This window comes from Glycine max, chromosome 20, assembly GCF_000004515.6.
Source record: "Glycine max cultivar Williams 82 chromosome 20, Glycine_max_v4.0, whole genome shotgun sequence".
In the NCBI taxonomy this organism is placed as follows: domain Eukaryota; kingdom Viridiplantae; phylum Streptophyta; class Magnoliopsida; order Fabales; family Fabaceae; genus Glycine; species Glycine max.
In genome coordinates this window covers 2,808,125-2,828,620 of record NC_038256.2, presented here as the reverse complement: position 1 = coordinate 2,828,620, position 20,496 = coordinate 2,808,125, and the positions used below count along the sequence as shown (strand labels likewise).

At 33.7% G+C, this 20,496-nt stretch overlaps 2 protein-coding genes across 3 annotated transcripts; one reads left to right on the top strand and one right to left on the bottom strand.

The window, feature by feature from the left end:
- The first annotated feature begins 1,136 nt into the window (after positions 1-1,136).
- On the top strand, positions 1,137-3,680 carry LOC100776561 (PLASMODESMATA CALLOSE-BINDING PROTEIN 3). Its single transcript, XM_003556602.4, has 4 exons — positions 1,137-1,295; positions 1,696-1,935; positions 2,032-2,068; positions 3,245-3,680. The coding sequence occupies exons 1-4, from the start codon at positions 1,244-1,246 to the stop codon at positions 3,444-3,446; spliced, it is 531 nt and encodes a 176-aa protein (XP_003556650.1). The 5' UTR covers positions 1,137-1,243; the 3' UTR covers positions 3,447-3,680.
- Positions 3,681-6,552: 2,872 nt separating this feature from the next.
- On the bottom strand, positions 6,553-19,037 carry LOC100814882 (uncharacterized hydrolase YugF). Of its 2 annotated transcripts, none has more exons than XM_003556644.5 (10): positions 18,573-19,037; positions 16,715-16,809; positions 16,529-16,626; positions 16,387-16,436; positions 15,971-16,066; positions 15,752-15,841; positions 8,168-8,260; positions 7,801-7,896; positions 6,982-7,047; positions 6,553-6,794 (listed from the first exon to the last, which is right to left on the bottom strand). In XM_003556644.5, the coding sequence occupies exons 1-10, from the start codon at positions 18,771-18,773 to the stop codon at positions 6,639-6,641; spliced, it is 1,041 nt and encodes a 346-aa protein (XP_003556692.1). In that variant the 5' UTR covers positions 18,774-19,037; the 3' UTR covers positions 6,553-6,638. The 2 variants fall into 2 exon arrangements, with proteins under 2 accessions (XP_003556692.1, XP_006605541.1); XM_006605478.4 differs by having other exon boundaries at positions 6,716-6,855; positions 18,573-18,916.
- Positions 19,038-20,496: the final 1,459 nt, after the last annotated feature.

Below are 20,496 nucleotides of genomic sequence, written 5' to 3'. Positions count from 1 at the left end.
TATATATATATATATATATATATATATATATATATATATATATATATATTATTAAGTGTGTCAATCATTGTTCTATATCAATTATTATTAATATAATGTCCAAGGTGTCATATTTATTTTCAAAACAAATTACCTTTACCTTTTTTAACAGAAAGTAAATTAGATGTGATTGATAAATAAGGATCAATTTTTTAGTATGGGGTGTATTATCAAATATTTAATATGATGATCTAATTTCATGGATTCTATCCAATTGAAAGAGTTAGATTAAAATGTAATTTTTGTTTCTTTATTTTTTAAATATTTTTTATTTTTTTTTGTTATTTTTTAATTGAGATATTTTATTATTTATTTTTTAAAAAAATTGTATTTTTAAGTTCTCCTATCTTTTTATTGAGACATTCTGTCCTTGCTTTTAAAAAAATTGAAAATTTTAATTTCTTAGTCAATTTCAAACTTGTTAACAGTGTATTTTTTTTTAATTTTATTTTTAATAAATAAAGTTTGTTACCAATTAAGTAATTTAAAAAAAATATTTGTTATATATATAATAAACAAACAATTGCGAGTCAATTAAGTATATAGATCAACATTTAAAATTAGTCATAAGGACTAAAATAATTAATTTTTTAAAAATAAAATATAAAATATTTCAATTAAAAAACAAAAGATTAAATTGTCAACTTTTTAAAAATGATGGATGAAATATTTCATTTAAAAAATAGAGAAACTAAAAGCTTAAAAATTTAGAAAATAAAGGAAACAAAAAATTAAATTTTAGGCTACTATTTTTTAACGTGAATGTTAATTGTCTCTCAACCCATGATACGTCTCACATTGGAATGGTCCATTAACCCTTCCACATTGCCAACCTAAACAATATTGACTTAACTTTCAACCACACGTGTATAGTACCGTCCAAAAAATATATGACAAAGTAGCCAGCCATTCAACAACTTATAACTCCAAAATGCTTACGTGGTATGTACACAATTCCCCATAACAGCCCCTCCTATGTTTGTACTTTCTACCATATACAATATAATTTAATTTAATAACGTAAATTAATTTAATAATGTAGTAAAACACAAGCCAGTTAATATAAATAGTGTCTGAGACAGAGACTGGTCCTTTCTTGTCCTAGAAAAAACGCATTATTCTTTTCATCTGTCTTTCTTTTTCTTTCTCTCTGCCTCCATCAGGATCATTCAATTTACCTCAAAATAAACAATTTTCTCTTGTTATGGCTCTTTTGGTGTATCTTGTGCTTTTCCTAGCCTTCACTTATCATTCAAGTAAGTACCCTGCACTGATTTTGTCTGTGTGTGTGTGTGTTTTTTATCAAGTTTCAACATTTGATTCAAAAAGCTTCCCTTTTAAAATTATAATAATGATAACTCACCCTTACTTTTCTGAGGTGGGTTCATATGATTAATTGCTGTTTCTAGACTTTTTCCTTGCTTTAGTTCTGGGTCTTTTCTATAAAGGATCTTCTCTTTTCTAAGGTTCTGAAAGATGAAAGATTTTAGAGAGTGATTTTAAAGGAAATTCTGAATGATATATTTTATTTTTAATGTAATTTTGATCTCTTTTGTATTGAAAAAACATGCTTCTCATGTTGTTATATTGATAAGATAGGATTATGGTGTGAACTAACTGTTTTTTTATGTTTCTGGTTTATTTGATTTGCAATAGGTGCTCTTTACTGTATATGCAAAGATGGTGTGAGTGATCAAACCCTTCAGAAAGCAATAGATTATGCTTGTGGAACTGGAGCTGACTGTACCCCTATTCTCCAAAATGGAGCTTGTTACCAACCCAACACTGTGAAGGATCACTGTAACTATGCAGTTAATAGCTATTACCAAAGAAAGGGTAATGCTCCTGGAACCTGTGATTTTGCAGGTGCTGCCACAACCAATGCAAATCCACCTAGTAAGTATAACTCCAAACCTATCTATTTTTGGTACACATTCTAGAATTTCACTTTTACTAATGTTCTTCTCTTTCTTGTGTATTTTTTTTCTACAGCTACATCATCTGGATGTGTCTACCCTTCAAGTCCTAGGTATGTTTCTTAATTACTAGGGTCTTGTTTGATTTTTTATTTTTTTATTTGTTATGCATCAATTGAATTGGATAAGTTCTCTGGAAATTCAAGGAATTTTCAGCCTATCGAGTGGGACTGTGTGAGGTTGGAATCTTGAGGTGAATTCCTCTCTGGAAGTTCAAGGAATTTTTAATATATCCCTTTTTCTTGTACTCCGATTTAAATGTGATTCTTTTTTTTTTACCCAGTTTTTCTATTCTTTTCTTTTCCAGTTTCCACTTTTTTTTCTTTGAGGTGGTTGGAAGCATTGGTCATTTTCAGCATTATACCTTATTTTATTCCTTGTCTAATCTTCACTTAGCATAATCTAAAAAGCATTTCAAAAAACTGAAATTCATTTCTTTTAATTTCGAAGTTGGCAATGTGGCTCCGAAACTAGTTTGTTTTATACATGTTCTTATCCAATTTGGTAAGACCTTCTCACGGCGGCATTCCTCCCTGAAAGCTGATTGAGTGTACCTATAAAGACACTTTAACACTTAAGTTAGAGACCTAAAAGTACACAAATATCAATATATGAATTGAGATGAGAATATTCTACTTCTAAGATAAAGATAATGTAAATAGAAAAAGATATGATCTTATTCTATTTTTTCTTTAATAATAGATAGTTTTTAATATTTAGGGTTTATCTTTATCTTTCTACCAGAAGATAAAGTTTTTTTCTTATTTAAATGTATTAGATCCTCTAAATTCGAGCAAACTACTCGGCCAACCACCAAAAACGGAGACTTGCAGACTCCCAATAGTACAGTACCTAAAGATAAAAGTCCCTTTTTTGGGGTTCATGTACATTATTACAGAAAAGTCATCTTACTAGCAAATGTCACAGGCTTACTCTGTTGAAATATGAGCTGGCATAATTTGGATGTTTCACAAACATTTCCTAGGTCTGTACTTATGTATAATGTTTAATTTAATTAATGAAATTAGTTATTCGTCCTCCTTTCATTACTTAAAGACCTATTATTGTTGTGTTTGTGTTAAAGTTGTTTTCCGTTCAACGAAGAAGTAACAATTTTAGCCGGTCACGTTTGCTGCCTAGGAAAGTAGGAAATCGCCAAACAGAGTTTTTAACTTATTTCCAATCACACATTATATATGTTGATATTTTTTATTTTGTCTTTCTTGCAGCAATGCAGGAACAACACCATCTACTGGTTCACCACCAGGCACAACACCATCAACAGGTGGTACAACACCCACATTTGCAATAAGTCCAACATCTACAACTGGTATCAACAATGCCAATGGAGCTAGTTTAAAACCCACTAACAACACTAAGTTGCTATTGCTCTTTTTTGTTCTAACCCTTTGGTTAGCAATGAGGGTCTAAACTAAAAGGTACAGTGGCACCACTGGACTAGGAAAAAAATTGTGGGGGGTTTTCATGTAATTTTGCTTCTGGGAATCTTCCACAAGCAAAACCGGTTTTTCTTTTTTTTTTTTCTTTCTTTCTTCCTAGTGAAAGAAGAGTAGGGAATTTGGTTTTCTGGTTTAGTGGTGTTATATTTTGAGTATGTAGGGAATTTGGATTTGGAAGTAGAATTTGATTGAATTTTCCTCTTGACTTTTCTCCATTTCTACATCATGGAATCCGGATATATATATATATATATATATATATATATATATATATATATATAATATATAGATTATATAGATTATTTAATTATTTTTTATTATTATTTAATTTTGAAAAAATTTGATAGACAATTTTAATAACATGTAAATATTATTTAACGATTTGAACAAAAAATACAGTATATCAAGTTATAAAAATAATATAATAGTAGTCAAAGTTATACGGATATAATTTATATATAATTTTATTTTATTCATGATTCAATTTATATTTAAAAAAATCAATTTCATGTTAGCTGGCTGTCTACGTCTCTCAAATATATTTTTTTTTTCCTTTTTTAACTCTTCCATGCGTGATTTCCATTTAATGCCATTGTTCATTCATTTTTTTCAAGTTTTAGTCCTTGGTACGTGTGACCAAAAGTTGGTTGGGCAAAGACTAGTTAAAAGCTCTTGTACTATACTATTTAAGGTGTTTCATTTTATTTAAGAAGGAACTTACCGTATACTCCCTTAGTAATGTGTTTGGATTCCATGATTATAAGATTGATTAGATAATTGAAGAAAGAAGGAATGGTTAAGGGTTCCAATTCCTCTCACTAACAATTAGCATTGATCTGTATTTGAATACCTCTAAAATTAATTCTGACTTTCAAAATTACAGTGAAAAAGTTATTTATTGTCACTTTAGCCTTTATGGTCATTTTGAAATTTTGGAATTGATTTTGGTACAATTAAAAATTATTCAAAACACACATTAATGTTATTTTGAGGTATATTGTTGAATGTTGCAATGTATTTTGAAACTTAATCGTCATTTTTTCCCCAAAGGTAAAGGGAAAATTTATTATTTATCATAATTCATTTTAATAATTTATGAATTATTTACTTGCCTAATATTTTTAAATTACTATTAAGCTGTATATCTATAGAAAAAACTAGGTGCCATGGTACTCTTTCTACTTTAAGAAGCTACAAATGGTTTTTGAAAATTCTAAGTTCCCAATAGAACCAGTGCACATTAAAGAAAAGGTGGTTCAAAGGTCACTGTATCAATAATAATAATAATACGAGGTCACTTGTGAATTTTCTATCACTTTCTCTTTCCGCAGTGGCATTTCATTCATGCTGTGGAACAATTTTTCCTTTGGACGTAATTGCCAATAAAAGTCAATAACAAGTTAGAATAATTTTAGTTTGACATCATGCCATGCATAGCCGACAAATCTGAAATAAATAAATAAAAACATATAGTACATGTTTTCACATAGGCATTTTTTTAATTGCAAACGAAATAGGGAAATATTATTTAGAAATACTTAAAATTTATTTGTCTCTAAATAAATAATTGAAAATATATTTAAATGAAATCATCAACAAGCATAACTTGCTTCTTGTTCACGATTTTATTTAAAAGCTTATGCAAAAAGTTGATACTTAAAATTATAGAAATTTGATCCATGTATTTTGTTTTTTCTTTTCAGATTGGGAAAAAGTAGAATTTAATTTCTATGTTCCCTCAATTAATCAGAAATCATATTATAAATTACTTTTAAGTAATTATTGAAAAATCCAACTTATTTTATTTTATTTTTGTTATAAGTGGGCAACAATAAATTCTTATTTATTGATAATAGAAAAATGGTTTATATTATCAACAAATATATTATTTTCTATATAAAAATAAATAAAAAAATTAGCCAAATCGTTACATGACTTTTTCCTAGCTACAGATACTGTGCATGATTCCTCCAATAAATTGAGGTTGGTACTTCTTTTTTTATTAAATTGAGGTTGGTACTTATTTATGCTTAGAATGATTCCTTCGAATTTCCATCCTGTCTAACACCCTAGTCAGAAAATAACTAAAGGTTAAGGTAGACAAGACAAGCATGACTCACAGCAACTTTGTATATTTTGCTATCTTTCGAGGGTCCTTTCGTCCAAATTAATGACCTAAAAAATGGGAAGAAGTGTCATTCTCAACAAAATCTTGAAGAAACAACTATTAAGAATTATATCCGAATAATACTTATCCATTGAAAGTTGATATTCCTCGATATGAATGATCTCTAATACTTTTGAATTGAAAGTTTATATGCTTCAATAAGTAAAATTCATCAACATTCAAAAGAATCGATCACTGCATAACATACCAAACGCATACCATTCAACTATGAGGCTCTACCCCTATCTATAAATCTTGTAAGGGAAGAGTATATTTCCACAAAAGGTAAAATATGTTTTCAGATTTTATTTCCAGTAAAATTTATCAATTTGATTCCTAAATTTTATATAAAAAAATAGGGATTTTCAATATTCTCTCTTTACCATTTATAATGAGGGATAAGAATCACTATTTTTCTAAAATTCAGAGACTAAATTGATCAAAATTAAAATACGGAGACTAATACCAATTTTTATCAAAACTTTTCATAGACTAAAAACAACATATTTTACCCTTTCCACAGATATACTTTGCAATATAATTGATGGCTCCTTTTCCCAAAATGCCAACTGTTCTTTTGTCTTCTTAGATAGAGAATGACAAAAAGAAGCTCAACTTTCATACTAGAAAAGTAGATATAACACATGATGTTGATTATTGATATGATACGACGTACACACAATACAGCAAATTTTAAAAAGTATAGGAAACACCATTGCTATAATACAAGGTATATAAGTGGTATAGAATTAACATAAACACAAATCTTAAATCAAAAAAGAGAATTGATGTTTTAAAAGTGATCATGAATCATTTAAGGCATAATAAAATGCCATAGTATATTATTTTTTGTGATTTCTATTTTGTATTGGAGTATAGTTGAGAAAAAAAAAAAGAGTAACAAAAAAAATTAAAAAATGCAACTAGAAATATTTAAAGTGTCTAACACGGATAGTGTCCAACACAACTACAACATGGACAGAGCATGCTTCCTTGTCATACGGGTGAAACACATTCCTTTTCTGTGTTGGTTTTGCTCTGAACAAATTCAACAATGAATTTGACAACAGAATCTGGTCTTTCAACATGAGGAAGGTGACCACAATCGGGTATTTGGCGTATAATGGCATCAGCTAATTCACAATGCAGTCGCTGAAAGAGTAAAAGTTCACAAGTCAACTGCACTCATAGTATTAGCAGGCAATATAGTCTCCTAGCAGTCAAATAACAGAAATAAAGAGAATTATATTTCAAAACCAAGATTTTCCAGCATGTCGTGTAATATCTTTTGTGTTCATCATCATGTCATAGACAAGTAGAGTGCTATGTACTAACTAACCACTGCAAGCTTATTGCTGATTATGCGATCATTCTCTCCCCAAATGATGAGAGTTTTCTGCTTTACCTGTTAAACAAATTCAGTATCAAAGCTTCTTGGTCAGGAGGAATTCAAGCTTCTTGACAAAAAAAGGTTTAAGGTATGCCCCATTTAAACCTTATTTTTTTAAAAGATAAGCCCTTTAAAACTTGGGAAGAACAAAAATGTAAAGATGGTAAAATTGATTTAATAAAAAAAAAAAAAACTTCGTACCCCATTGTCCAGAGGCTCTTCGCTATGCAAAGGTATGGGGGAGGGATGTTGTACGCAGCCTTACCCTCGCATATGCAAAGAGGCTGTTTTCGGATTCGAACCCATGACCAACAAGTCACCAAGGCACAACTTTACCGCTGCACCAGGGTTCGCCCTCAGTAAAATTGATTTAATATTGGAGATAAAAGAATTAAATGTGGAACTAAATATCAATGAAATTAAAGACATAAAATTCCATTAAACACATATTATTCTTCATCTACAGAGTGAATGATGAGAATATATAACGAATTTTATAATCAACGAATATGTAGAAGTGGACAAATAGTAGTTCGGAAGGGGGGAGGGGGGCAGAGACACAGAGTACGTCAAAGAAAATTTTCTTGGACAACCTTGAATTGTCTACGTCAAAGAAATACAATAACTCATGGAATTATCAAATGTATATGCTCCATAGGCATATTATTTCAAAGTATTCATCCATGTTAAAAGGGTATCTATAGTTCAGATGCCTTCAAAATAGAGTATAACAAAATAACACTTGTCAACTTTTAATGCTGGAAATACCTTTTCTATCTGGGAGGCAACATTATAACCACCACTAGTCATAAAATCAACCGTAGCGTCTTCCCACCATGGCAATAAACAATGCAAGCGGCCAATCTATATAAGATTATACAAAGACCATGTTATCCTAACTTCATTCTGCAACATCGAAAGATGACCGTGTATGGGTGCCATTCAGTGTGATGCACTCTATATAGCTATTACATCCAATAAACCATATATTATACTTCTAACAATTTTATAACAAAAAATATATTATGTCTGGGCATGCATGTACCAAGTGGTGTGTTATGGACTTCAAAATAAATTGAAAATATGCAACCACATTTTCTAAAGAAAGTGATAATGTTAGGATCTGGCAACTCACATTAGTCCAGTCAAGGCTGGTACTGAAAGTCAAGCTAGTGAAGCTCAAATAGTTAGCATATAAGCGTAACGGAATGCTCTTCAATACATATACCTGATTCAAAATAGAGCCAATGGTGAGCACAACTTCCACCATTTTAAGACATTAGCCATCTCATGCCATCATTCTTATCTCTCCCCCGCAAAAGAAGTAAAAAAGAATTGAGAGAAGAGATTAAACAAAGCATTACTCAAGATATCTATTGCAATTACAAGGTATAGGTAGGTAAAGGGAGTGAAAGCAGGACTATGAATAATCAACAATACGCAGTTAGATTGACTTGAGAAGCTTTGATATTTAGTGAGTTGAAAAGTAACCTCCCTTTTTTTATTAACTTTAACACACATACATATATACACAATACAAGGCTTAGAGATAAGACAGCTTGATGGGACATTACAATGTTGTCTTCTGAAACAAGTTAAACATAAAGCTAGAAGCAAGCATGTACACACATAATTTAACACTCCCCCTCAAGCTGGAGCATATAAATCATATGCACCAAGCTTGGAACATATAAACTGAATCCTAGTTCCCCTTAAGGACTTAGTCAAAATGTCTGTTGGCTGATCATTAGAATTGATGAACTCAGTGGTAATCTCCTTGGACAATAATTTTTCTCGAATGAAGTGACAATCAATCTCTATGTGTTTGGTCCTCTCATGAAAGACTGGATTGGACGCAATGTGGAGGGCTGCCTGATTGTCACAAAATAACTTCATTCGTGCAACTTCACAAAACTTCAATTCTTGAAGAAGTTGCTTAATCCACATAAGTTCACATGTGATCAAAGCCATAGATCGGTACTCAGCCTCTGCGCTGGATCGAGCAACAACAGTCTGTTTCTTGTTTTTCCAAGAGATAAGATTCCCTCCAATGAAAACACAGTAACCTGAGGTAGATTTCCTATCAATAGGACAACCAGCCCAATCTGCATCACAATATCCAGATACTTGCATATTACCCTTGTCTTCATATAGTAATCCTTGACCAGGAGCTCTCTTTATATATCTAAGAATACGCATAACGGCATTCCAATGATCGACATGAGGACTCTGCATAAACTGACTAATCACACCAACAGCAAAGGAGATATCAGGTCTTGTAATGGTGAGATAAATAAGTTTTCCCACAAGTCTTCTATATCTCTCAGGGTCAGGATAAATATCACTCTGATCTGCCATGAGCTTCAGATTTGGATCCATGGGGCTATCAATAGGTCTGCAATTTTGCATGCCTGTCTCCTCCAAAATGTCAAGGGCATACTTCCTCTGTGAGATCACAACACCATCTCCTGACTGAGCCACCTCAATACCAAGAAAGTACTTCAAATATCCCAGGTCTTTGGTCTGAAAATGACTGAATAAATGCTCCTTTAGCTGGACAATCTTAGTAGCATCATTCCCTGTAATCATTATATCATCAACATATACTATCAAATAAACACATTTTCCAGGGGATGATTGACAATAAAAAACAGAATGATCGGCTTCACTACATTTCAACCCAAAAAGTTGAACAATATGACTGAATTTACCAAACCAAGCCCGAGGAGATTGCTTCAAACCATAGAGAGATCGACGCAGCTTACACACAAGATCATACTCCCCCTGAGCAACAAACCCAGGAGGTTGCTCCATATAAATATCCTCCTCAAGGTCACCATGAAGAAAGACATTTTTAATATCAAGCTGATGAAGAGGCCAATGACGCATGGCAGCCATAGCAAGGAACAAACGAACAGTAGAGATCTTAGCTACCGGAGAGAAAGTGTCACAATAGTCAAGGCCATATATCTGAGTGTAGCCTTTAGCGACTAATCTAGCCTTAAGCCAATCAACCTCACCATTAGGACCAACTTTAACTGCGTAGACCCACCTACAACCCACAGTCTTCTTGCCAGGGGGAAGAGAAACAAGTTCCCAAGTACCATTATGCTCAAGAGCCTGCATTTCATCAATCATAGCCTGTCTCCATCCAGGATGACTAAGTGCCTCATGAGTATTAGAAGGAACAAAATGCGAAGATAGAGAGAATACAAAGGAAGAATATGAAGGAGACAAACGATGATAACTTAAAAAATTATAGATAGGATGAAGATTACGAGTGGATCGAGTTCGGATGGCAATGGGCCAGTCTGAATCAGACGAAGGTGAGGAAGTAGGATCCATGGCTTGAGGATTGATTGAAGAAGAATGAGAATCATGAGGAGAGGCTTCAGGTATTGGAGAACCAACTGTCTGTGTCCTGTGTTCATGTGTAAGAAGAGGTGGAAAAGCAACTTCAGTCGGATGTGGTGGAGAAGGTGAAATTTCATTGACATTTTGGTGTGAGATACCTAGGGGGCAAGGAGAGGAAATAGGAAGAACATTCTGGATGGAAGAGGAATGGTCTGTAGATGGTGAGAAAATTGGTGTATCTTCAAAGAAGGTTACATCTGCAGACATATAGTATCGTCTGGTAGATGGAGAGTAACATTTGTAACCCTTTTGAAGACGAGAATAACCTACAAAGACACACTTGATTGCCCGGGCAGAAAGTTTGTCTAAACCAGGAGAAAGATCATGAACAAAACAAGTACAGCCAAACACTTTAGGTGGAACATGGAATAAAAGATCATGAGAAAAAATAATTGAGTGAGGGATTTGATTTTCAAGGAAAGATGAAGGCATTCTATTAATCAAGAAACAAGCAGTGAGCACCGCATCCCCCCAATGGTGTGTAGGAACATGAGATGCTAACATTAGTGAGCGTGCGGTGTCAAGAAGATGACGATTTTTCCGTTCTGCTATACCATTTTGTTGTGGTGTATGGGGACAAGTAGATTGATGTAGAATGCCTTTTGAAGATAAAAGGGAAGTAACATCATGAGAGAAATACTCTTTGGCATTATCGCTTCTAAAGATCTTAATTGTTTTTCCAAATTGGTTTTCAATCTCATTTAGGAAGGACACAAATATAGGCAAAAGTTCTGATCTGTCTTTCATTAAATAAACCCAAGTACATCTAGAGAATTCATCAATAAAGGTTACAAAATATCGAAAACCAAAAGATGTAACACGGCTTGGTCCCCAAATATCAGAATGAATGGTAGAGAAAGCTGAATTACATCTTTGAACAGTTTGTGGGAATGAAGACCTAACATGTTTTCCTAGTTGACAAGACTCACACTCTAGGACTCGAAGATTCTTCAGACTAGGGACCATCATTTTCAGCTTTGGTAAACTTGGGTGACCTAGACGATTATGCAAAAGTTTGGGATTTGAAGTTGCAAAACAGGAAACAGAAACATTGGATTTCAGGTAGTAAAGCCCTCGTGATTCACGTCCTTCTCCAATCAGTCGACCCGTGCCATGTTCCTGAATAACAAAAGAATTAGCTGTAAAGGTTACTGAGCAATTTAAAGAACGAGTTAACTGACTCAATGAAATTAGATTATAGGGACATTGAGGAATAAACAAAACAGAGTCCAACTTTAATGAGGATGATAAAGAAACTTGACCGCTTCCTTGAGCTGCAACTTTGGAACCATTAGCTACAGTAATAAGGTGAGGAATTTTTGGAAACGAAATGGATGAAAAAGAGGAATTATTACCAGAAATATGATCAGAGGCACCTGAATCAAGAATCCAAGGACTGGGACCGTCAATAGATTGAGAAATACATGCCGTCGAGTAACATGGTACAGAGGAAGATGAGGCTTGACTGCTGGATTTCTCAGATTTCAGCTTCAAATACTCTTGGTACTCTTCATCAGAGAACTTGGACTCTGATTTTTCTGTCTGAGCCACCTGGCTACTTTATCAGGAAAGCCATGTAGAGAATAGCAATTCTCTTGAGTGTGGCCCATCCTCTTGCAATAAGAGCATTGAGGACGTCCACCTCTACCACTCCGACCTCCTCTACTGTTACGGCCTCCCCCTCTCCCACGAGTTGCAACCATGGCTGATGTTTCCATCGTGTCAGCTAGATTTTCTTCTTTCAGCACATGGGGCACCCGAAGCAGCCTAGTGATGAGAGAATCCATCGATGGTACTTGATCTCCAGCAAGAACTTGATCACGCACATGATCAAAATCTGAATGAAGACTCCTCAAGATAAGAACCATATAGAACTTATCCAGCTTTTTATTCACTTCCTCCAGCGAATCAGCTACAAGAAACCTCTTCAACTCTTCCACTGCAGCCCGAGCTTTTCCTATGTGTGCAATCATGTCGTGGCTGGTTTGTTTGAGGGCTGTGACCTTCATAGTTGCATCAAACAAACTCTGAATATCATTGGCAAAGATTTCTCTGGCCTTCTTCCAAAAAGAACAACATGTTTTGAACGATCTAAGGATCTCCAAAACATCCGCCTCGACTGATTGCCACAAGACAGCACATAGCTAATAATCCAGCTTCTCCCACTCAGATTTTCTGTCACTTGGAACAGTATCAATACCCTTTTCCAAATGATCATGGTATCCTTGGCCAAGGAACCACAGCTCAACTGAAGCAGACCAGGACAAATAGTTCTTCCAGTTTAGTTTCGCAGTTGTGATAGTCGGAGTTCCAAAAAAAGAAAAAGTAGGTCCAGCAGAAGTCATTTTTGATCAATGACAGAAATCCTAACGGAAAAAGGGTAGAACTAAGCACAAGCTACCACACAAGCTTGTCAAAACAGAAAACCACCACTTGGAATGCAGCCACGAGGTGCCGACGAGGCTGCTGGAGCAACTCGAACAAGATTCCGATGACGGCACGGCGGCGCGTGAACTACACGCGCCGGAAGAGACACGAAGTTGTAACCGCGCGTGGAGGCGCGTGGAAGCTCCGATGACGGCGCGTTTTGCAGGGTTTTGGTCGCGCTTTTCCGGTGATCCTAACCCTGGTCTCGCCGGAGAAGATGACGGCGGCGACAGCGGCGGGCGGTGGCGGCGGACGGCAGAACCCGCTCTGATGCCAACTTGAGAAGCTTTGATATTTAGTGAGTTGAAAAGTAACCTCCCTTTTTTTATTAACTTTAACACACATACATATATACACAATACAAGGCTTAGAGATAAGACAGCTTGATGGGACATTACAATGCTGTCTTCTGAAACAAGTTAAACATAAAGCTAGAAGCAAGCATGTACACACATAATTTAACAGATTGAAATGGGATGCATAATAATTAATTAGGCCAAACATTGACATCTATTTTTTTATACTATTTATGTTGTGTATTGTATTAGTGTAGTACTACTAGCACAAACTCAAACCAATAAGGCTATTGTCTACTGTTAAGAACTTTGGGAGAACTGCACCACAAAAGCTGGCCATTTTAGTTGGAGGGCTCAAGGCCTGATTAGAATCCCATACTTCCAACCTGGGACTCAAGTCTCGTACCTTCCAAGTGGATCCTAATATCCCACAACGCTCTGCAGCCCCAGTGCAACGTAAGCTGGCTGGGCACTAGCCCTTTGACTAGTCCCGGGCGAACACTCAATGTTGGCATCACGACCTGGTGGAAAGCTCTGGTACCAATTGATAAGAAGTTAAAAATCTTAGGAGAAAAACACAACATAAGCTAGCTATTGTAATTGGAGGCCCCGAGGCTTTATAAACCCCACATTAGAATCCATACATCCGGTGTGGGACTCAAGTCCCATACCTTGCAACTAAATCCTAACAGCTACTAACATAACAAATTATAAACATAAATAAAAAAGATAATATTTAACACCCACTCAAGATAAAGCTTAAAATATTTAAGCTTGTTAAAAACAAGCATGCTTGAAGAAATTAACCTAAATATAATGTGGCATCCATAAACCATAGTTGGAAAGAGAATCCAAGAATGTTGGAGACACTACAAAGGCATATGCAAGAATGTTGGTTCATAAAACCCATGTGCTCCAACTTAAAAGGGTGTAGAAATAAAATCAATGAACAATGTACAATTGTATAAACAGTGATACTAATCAATTCCTATCTAGTAAAAGGGAGATTGGTATTGATTGTAGATATAAAAAAAGTATTGCAATCATGTAAGAGCAATGCTTGCTCCCAGCCAAGTTAAAAGCTATGAAGCCGATAAAAAATGTGTCCCACCCATCCCCCACACTTGCTCACACGCACACACAGATTTCTTTTTATATCTTATCAAAATCTTTTTCTCTCTCTAACTAGCATTCCTCCACTTACCTATGTAGTCTCTTCTAATTACAATTAAGCTAATACTTAATACTAGGCCTATGGGTGTAAACTTGTAGGGCCTTTTTAGGCCCAACCTGAACCTTTTGTGTGCCCAAAGTACTATCACCACTATCAGCCAAAACTACCACTTCCTCAAGGCAGAAAGAAGGGAATGATTGCAGATACTATCAGCATCTTCCCAAGTTACCTCCTCAATTGGCTTAGCCTTCCAAGAAATGAGCCATTCAGTTACTTGTTATCCACGCTTCTGTGTCACACATGTAACTAACTTCTGGTTCAATAGGGACAGGATCATCAGTCTCAAAGCCATGGGATAGAGTTGCCTCCATGGTGTCGTAACCCAAAAGCCTTCTTAAATTGAGAGAAATGGAAAATTAGGTTGATTTAGCTGTATTGAGTGACTGCAACTTATGACTTATAAGCCACAACCACACCAAATCGAGATAAAAGGGACTGTAAAATAGAGTAAACAGCTTGGGATTAATCCTCCTAACAACCGAAACCTCCCTACAAGGCCTGAGCTTAACATAGAGAGATGTGAAACTGAGTTTATGTGTTGGAGGCCAAGATGAGAATAGTAGAAATTTGATAGTTGAAGGATGCTATGCAAGACATTGTACTAGTAGCAGCAGGGAATTGTTGACAAAAATTCTACAATGATAAGGCAGAGTAAAGAAAATGTGAATGTGGAGGAGGGGGAAAAGAAAGAAGATGGAGAGGGGCAGAGACTAACAATTATTTTAGAGGGTTGGGTGGTTTATGACAGGGAGAGCAGAATCTGTCTATTCAAATCTGATTGTTCACTTTCTAGCTTACTTTTAATTCATTCTGCTCCATTTCTGTGAGTAGAACTTAGTCTCTACAAGTAGAGTTCCTCCTCCTTGAGATTTATTATAATTTCACCATATTTCAATTTGAAATTAAGTCAACAACTCTTTATTTTAGGTCAAAATAAGAAATGGCTCAATCAAAGAGGTCAAGAGCCATCCAAGGTCAATTCATTATGTTATATTGACTTACAAGATGGCAGAACAAGAATAACAGATGTCTAAGAAAAAGAGAGAGATGTCATTTCAGAAAACAAAAATGCCATATTAAATGATAGATTTACTTGAAGGTATGTGAAGAACCACAATAAAATGAAAAATAAATTAAATTTCATTTCATTTTAGTAGGATAAAATGAATTATTTCAAATAAATTATCATAGACAGAATATGAAATGATATTCTAGATAATTAAATATACACATAAATTTATTCAGCTTGGGCTAGAGAACATTGGTATAGATAGAGACATGATTTTCTAGATATTTGTTATATATGTGGCTATGGTCTAATGCTTTAATAAGTTGGAGATATACTCACTCCAGCATAGGCTGCTGCTCTAGGTAAGGTTGCTAGGTTTCCTGTTCCTTCTGCATACACACTAGCATCAATCAAAACAAGCTTTTCCACCTGAAATAATGAACTGCATATAAATGACCAGATCACAACAATATCACGTGATAGAGTTGTTTCTTAATAAAAAAAATCTTCACAAGATAGGTTAAATATTCAGAAATTAAATTATCGGATAGCACGTACAGCTTCTGGATAATTGACTGCAAAGTCAATGGCAACTGCAGAGCCAAGGCTTGGACCAACCAATATCATTGCCTTTTTTATGTGGGACTTCCAAAACTGGTAGATAAATCCAATTGACCCTCAACACATAGTGAAACAATAGGAAGTAAAACAAAAGAGGAGCAAAAGAAATTTGTCAATGTGTGGAGAAAACCATTTCTTCAGAAGATCGGCTGGTGAACAAGTCAAAGCCTATTTCTATAAATGATTTCTTACCCCAATTCATAAAGTTTGAAAAAAAAAAGGATAGCAATTTAACAAGTATACTTTTTAGAGTTATATACAACTTTACAATAGCCACACTGGCAACGAAGCCGACCAAAAATATCATTACAAAGCCCAGGATCCAAGAGATGCATTAATTAACATTTAAGTACCTGATAAAAGTGATCACGCTTTGATACCACATCACATGAAGGAAGTTTTTCTGATGGATATAAGAGGAAAAAGAGAAGAATGCATGATTAAAATGAAGAAGGAAAGGAATGAACATAGCATAGGAGAAGTAATATACCATACCTAGATCAGAGAAACCCCAACCTAGAATGTCAACTGCCCATGTCTCAAAACCAGCTTCCTCAAGCAATGGATATGTGTATCTCCATTCTAAACATGAGCTGAACAATGAGGAGTGAAATGAAATCTAAAGGTAACTTGAGCATAAAAATGTACAAACTAATTCTGTATCTTGCATGATTTGAGCACCTGTCAAAACCATGTAGAAGGACAACTGGATTCGCCGTGTTCTGCATCGATGGCTTCACACAACTACTCATGATAGGATTTTCAGAGAACCTAACCTGATTGGGTCATATGGAATAAACAATGAGCATTTAAAAACTAGTAGAGTAGGTTTACACATATCACCAAGGAGTGACCATGAATCCATGATTACCACTTATAGGATTGACAATGTTTTTCTCAAATATTGAACAATTTTCTCAAGTGACCAAGCTCAAAATAACTAGCCAAACTTTTCTGCTTCTCTTGAAAATTTGGAAGATAAACTATATTTTGAAGGAAGAGAGAATTAAAGAGAGTTCATACATGTTAGGAAGCAAAACATCATCTAATTCGACAGGTTTAAGAAGTTAGGACTGGTTGCAAAATCTTAGGAAGCCTGGAGACCTAGCATGTGAAATAAAGACCTTCTCCAATGAAGCTATAAACTTGTCTACGCTACATGGGTGACATAAAAGAATAAGAAATCATCTACAAACATAAAAACCCCTTTTAGTTGGTTAAGAACATAGGAGAAATACGTTTTAAGAACCCACAAACATAATTATTTAGAAAAATCATTGCTACTATTTAATTTAAGAGTTGGGTGATTGGGAGGGAAATAGAAACAACAACTGTCTTTAGGACCATATTAAAATGGGTAGCGGGTAGCCTGTGAGGAACTGGATCAGAAAATAATAAAAATTAGAAGAATGGAAAGTCTTTATTGAAGATAGCACCCTCACTCTTTCTCTGGAACGAAGAATTCCAACCGAAAACAGAAACTTGAGATAAAAGGGTAACAAAATAGCATTGTAGGAACTTCTTGTATTTTATGATGTCATTGCATAGAAGGGTCTGGTCTCTCCTCACAAGAGAGATTCTACAAATTAAACTAACTTATTCATAAGCTAATTTTAGATTCTGGGGAAGCTTAATTCATATTTTCTTCTTATTTTTGTCTGCTATGAGTGTTTATCAAGAAGTTTACCCAAACAAGCGTGACTCTTCTTTCTGCCGCTTCTTTTTATAATAGGCTCTTCTCTCTGAGTCTCTCCTACTTCCTTATTTATAAGTTATGACAGACTACTACTCTCAACTTCCTTATTCATAACAGTATATAACTTCCATCATTAATTCTCCCTATTATAAAACCTCATTAACAGAGGTAGGCCCACATGAATTTGGCCTAATTCTATTTCTCCTACTGTACACCTTAACTAGAGGCCTAAGTGCCTAACATAGCCATCACCAGTCTCAGTCTCAGGAGATAATGGTATTAATCCAAACAGACGAAATTACAGTCCATTCCATCCTATTTTAAACCATCCAAAATTCCAAATTAATGTCACTGCGTCCCATTAATCCAAACATACCTGGTTCAATTTCATCATTGGATAACTCAACATGTTACCATAATGCACAAATTTCTCCAAAAGCACTCTTGAAATAAAATGAACTTCTCCATAAGTTAAAATTAGTAGAAACTCTCTCCTATAGTTTCTCTAAAAGATGATTTTTAACTTATGGGTGAGTTAAATTTAGCTTATGGAGAAGCTTATTTCATTTTTTTTTCTTTTTTTTTTTTTCTTATCCTGGGAAGTGCTCCTTAATAAGCTTATCCAAATAGGCCCTACAAGCATAATGATTAATGAATGAAGAGATTCTGTGCATTTCCAAAGACCAGAGTGCTTCCACTCCCAGTCCACTAAAACCCATTGGATTAAATTGAATTAAATTAAAACAAAAATATACAGTAAATAATAAACTATACAGTGCATTAGCAACAGCAGGAGCAAATAAGAATGACGGCACATGCATAACATTATGTAAGTATTATTACAGAAACTGGAAGTCTGTGAATCCGCATGGCAAGGTTTCGAGCAAAAGGGTCTTTGATTCTGTGAACTTCTTTGGGAAGAAATGAAGGGAAGGCATCAGCTTCGGACACAACCTTCAGTTTGACTTTGGCTTTCACGGGAAAAGGCAAAGGCAAGCGAGTTTGTGAAGCTAACTGAGACAGAGGTGGGAATAGTAATAGCATTGTAATTGTAACAAGCAACTGAAGAGGGAGAAGGAGAGGCTAAGGTGAAGGTGGAGTGTGAGAGTGAGAAAGTGGATAATATGTATTTTATGTCAGGCCTGTCCCATGTTATTCCAGGTAGCTACCACTCAATGTTCATCGCCACTTTTAGGAACAACTTCACGCCAATTTGCTCGCGTGTCATTAACACGCACTTTTTTTGCTAGTACTAAATAGATTCTTTCACATTAACATGATCTGACAAAAAAAAATTTCCTTAAGCATGTGGTCATTCATTCAATCCTGGCTTTTATGTATAGAAAACATATGTTGGATTTAGAAAAATCACTCTTTAAATGACTTTTAGTACTCTAGAAGCTTAGTCTTTAACTTTCTTCACACACAAAATAAAGTCTTTCATGGTTTCACTTCTACCTTAAAAAAAAAAATTGTCTTTCACTTCACTCCCTAAATAATTGAGACTTTTTTTACAGCAAAAATAACTTATAGATTTAAAAAAACATTTTATTTATTTTAACATTCTTTCAAATACTAGATGACACTTTTTTCATGAAAATTATATTGATACAAAGAAGTTTCTTCATAAAGAAGTGATTAATTTTCATCAAAGATCTCAAGCACGCACAAGTTAAGTATTCTTCTCGCCACAATATTTATTTCATATTCAAAGGTCAATTAAGATTTAAACCTTAAACCACTTAATTAAAAGTTAAAAGACATAAGCTGCTACTACTTATATCAAGTTAGATTACATATTTGTTTTCTTTTTTCTTTTTTAAAGGAACACATTTGTTTTCTTAGTTAATATGAAACTGAGAATTCTAATTTTTGTATTATTTTGTTTATGTTATATTATTTATTTTAATAAAGTAAGACATTATTTATTTTAAAACAAAATATTTGATCACTAAACAAAAGTTGATAAAAAAAACAAAATTATAAAGAAAAAAAATTATTTTTGCTTAAAATAAATTATTAATACAAATTAATGTTAAAATATTAATTTGAAACAATGTAAGTTTATTTAATTTAAATTTTTTCAAAAAATAAGAAGGAAAAATTTGATTTAAAATAATATTAATTTATTAAAAATTTGATTTGTAATAATATAAGTAAAATCACCAAATCTTTACTATTCTTTTATCCTAAAAAATTATTATACTAGCTACTTTTTAAGATGTTAAATTATTAAAAATAAATTCAATATTAAAAATATTAAATATATCATCTCATTTTTTATATTTATCAGTTAGTCTATCAATTAATTTTATCAAATATATTTAATTAAATAAGTTAATTATGAACTTTTAACTTTTCAAATCTTGACTTATAACTTATAAACTTTCAATTAATTTTACATACACAAAAATTTATTTAAATAATAAATTACACGAACACTCCTTATTTTTTTGAGATTGCACATAATTTTATGTGATCTGTTCAATTAGTATTTTCTTTTATAGTTCATATTTCGTATTGGATTTATATTTGTAGTAATCATATTATAATTAGGTTTTTGAAATGAATTCGTCAAAAAAATAATAGATCCATGATTAGTTCTTCATAATTTTAATTTTTCTATTCATATAAATGACTACTTTTTTTATAATTTACAAAACTCCATGTCATTCTTTTTTTTACAAGTTAATTGAAGAAAATAAATTTGGTTAATCAAATTTCCCCATCCCCTCACTTTTTTATTTTTTCGATACACATTATACGC

Bases quoted from the DNA above. Each gene is read 5' to 3' on its own strand.
- LOC100776561 (XM_003556602.4), top strand. From the start codon at position 1,244: ATGGCTCTTTTGGTGTATCTTGTGCTTTTCCTAGCCTTCACTTATCAT. The intron at 1,296-1,695 runs GTAAGTACCCTG...GATTTGCAATAG, and splicing joins AGCCTTCACTTATCATTCAA to GTGCTCTTTACTGTATATGC. The intron at 1,936-2,031 runs GTAAGTATAACT...TTTTTTCTACAG, and splicing joins AACCAATGCAAATCCACCTA to CTACATCATCTGGATGTGTC.
- LOC100814882 (XM_003556644.5), bottom strand. From the start codon at position 18,773: ATGCTATTACTATTCCCACCTCTGTCTCAGTTAGCTTCACAAACTCGC. The intron at 16,810-18,572 runs GTAATAATACTT...TGACCCAATCAG, and splicing joins TTCACAGACTTCCAGTTTCT to GTTAGGTTCTCTGAAAATCC. The intron at 8,261-15,751 runs GTGAGTATATCT...ATTTTGAATCAG, and splicing joins GAGCAGCAGCCTATGCTGGA to GTATATGTATTGAAGAGCAT.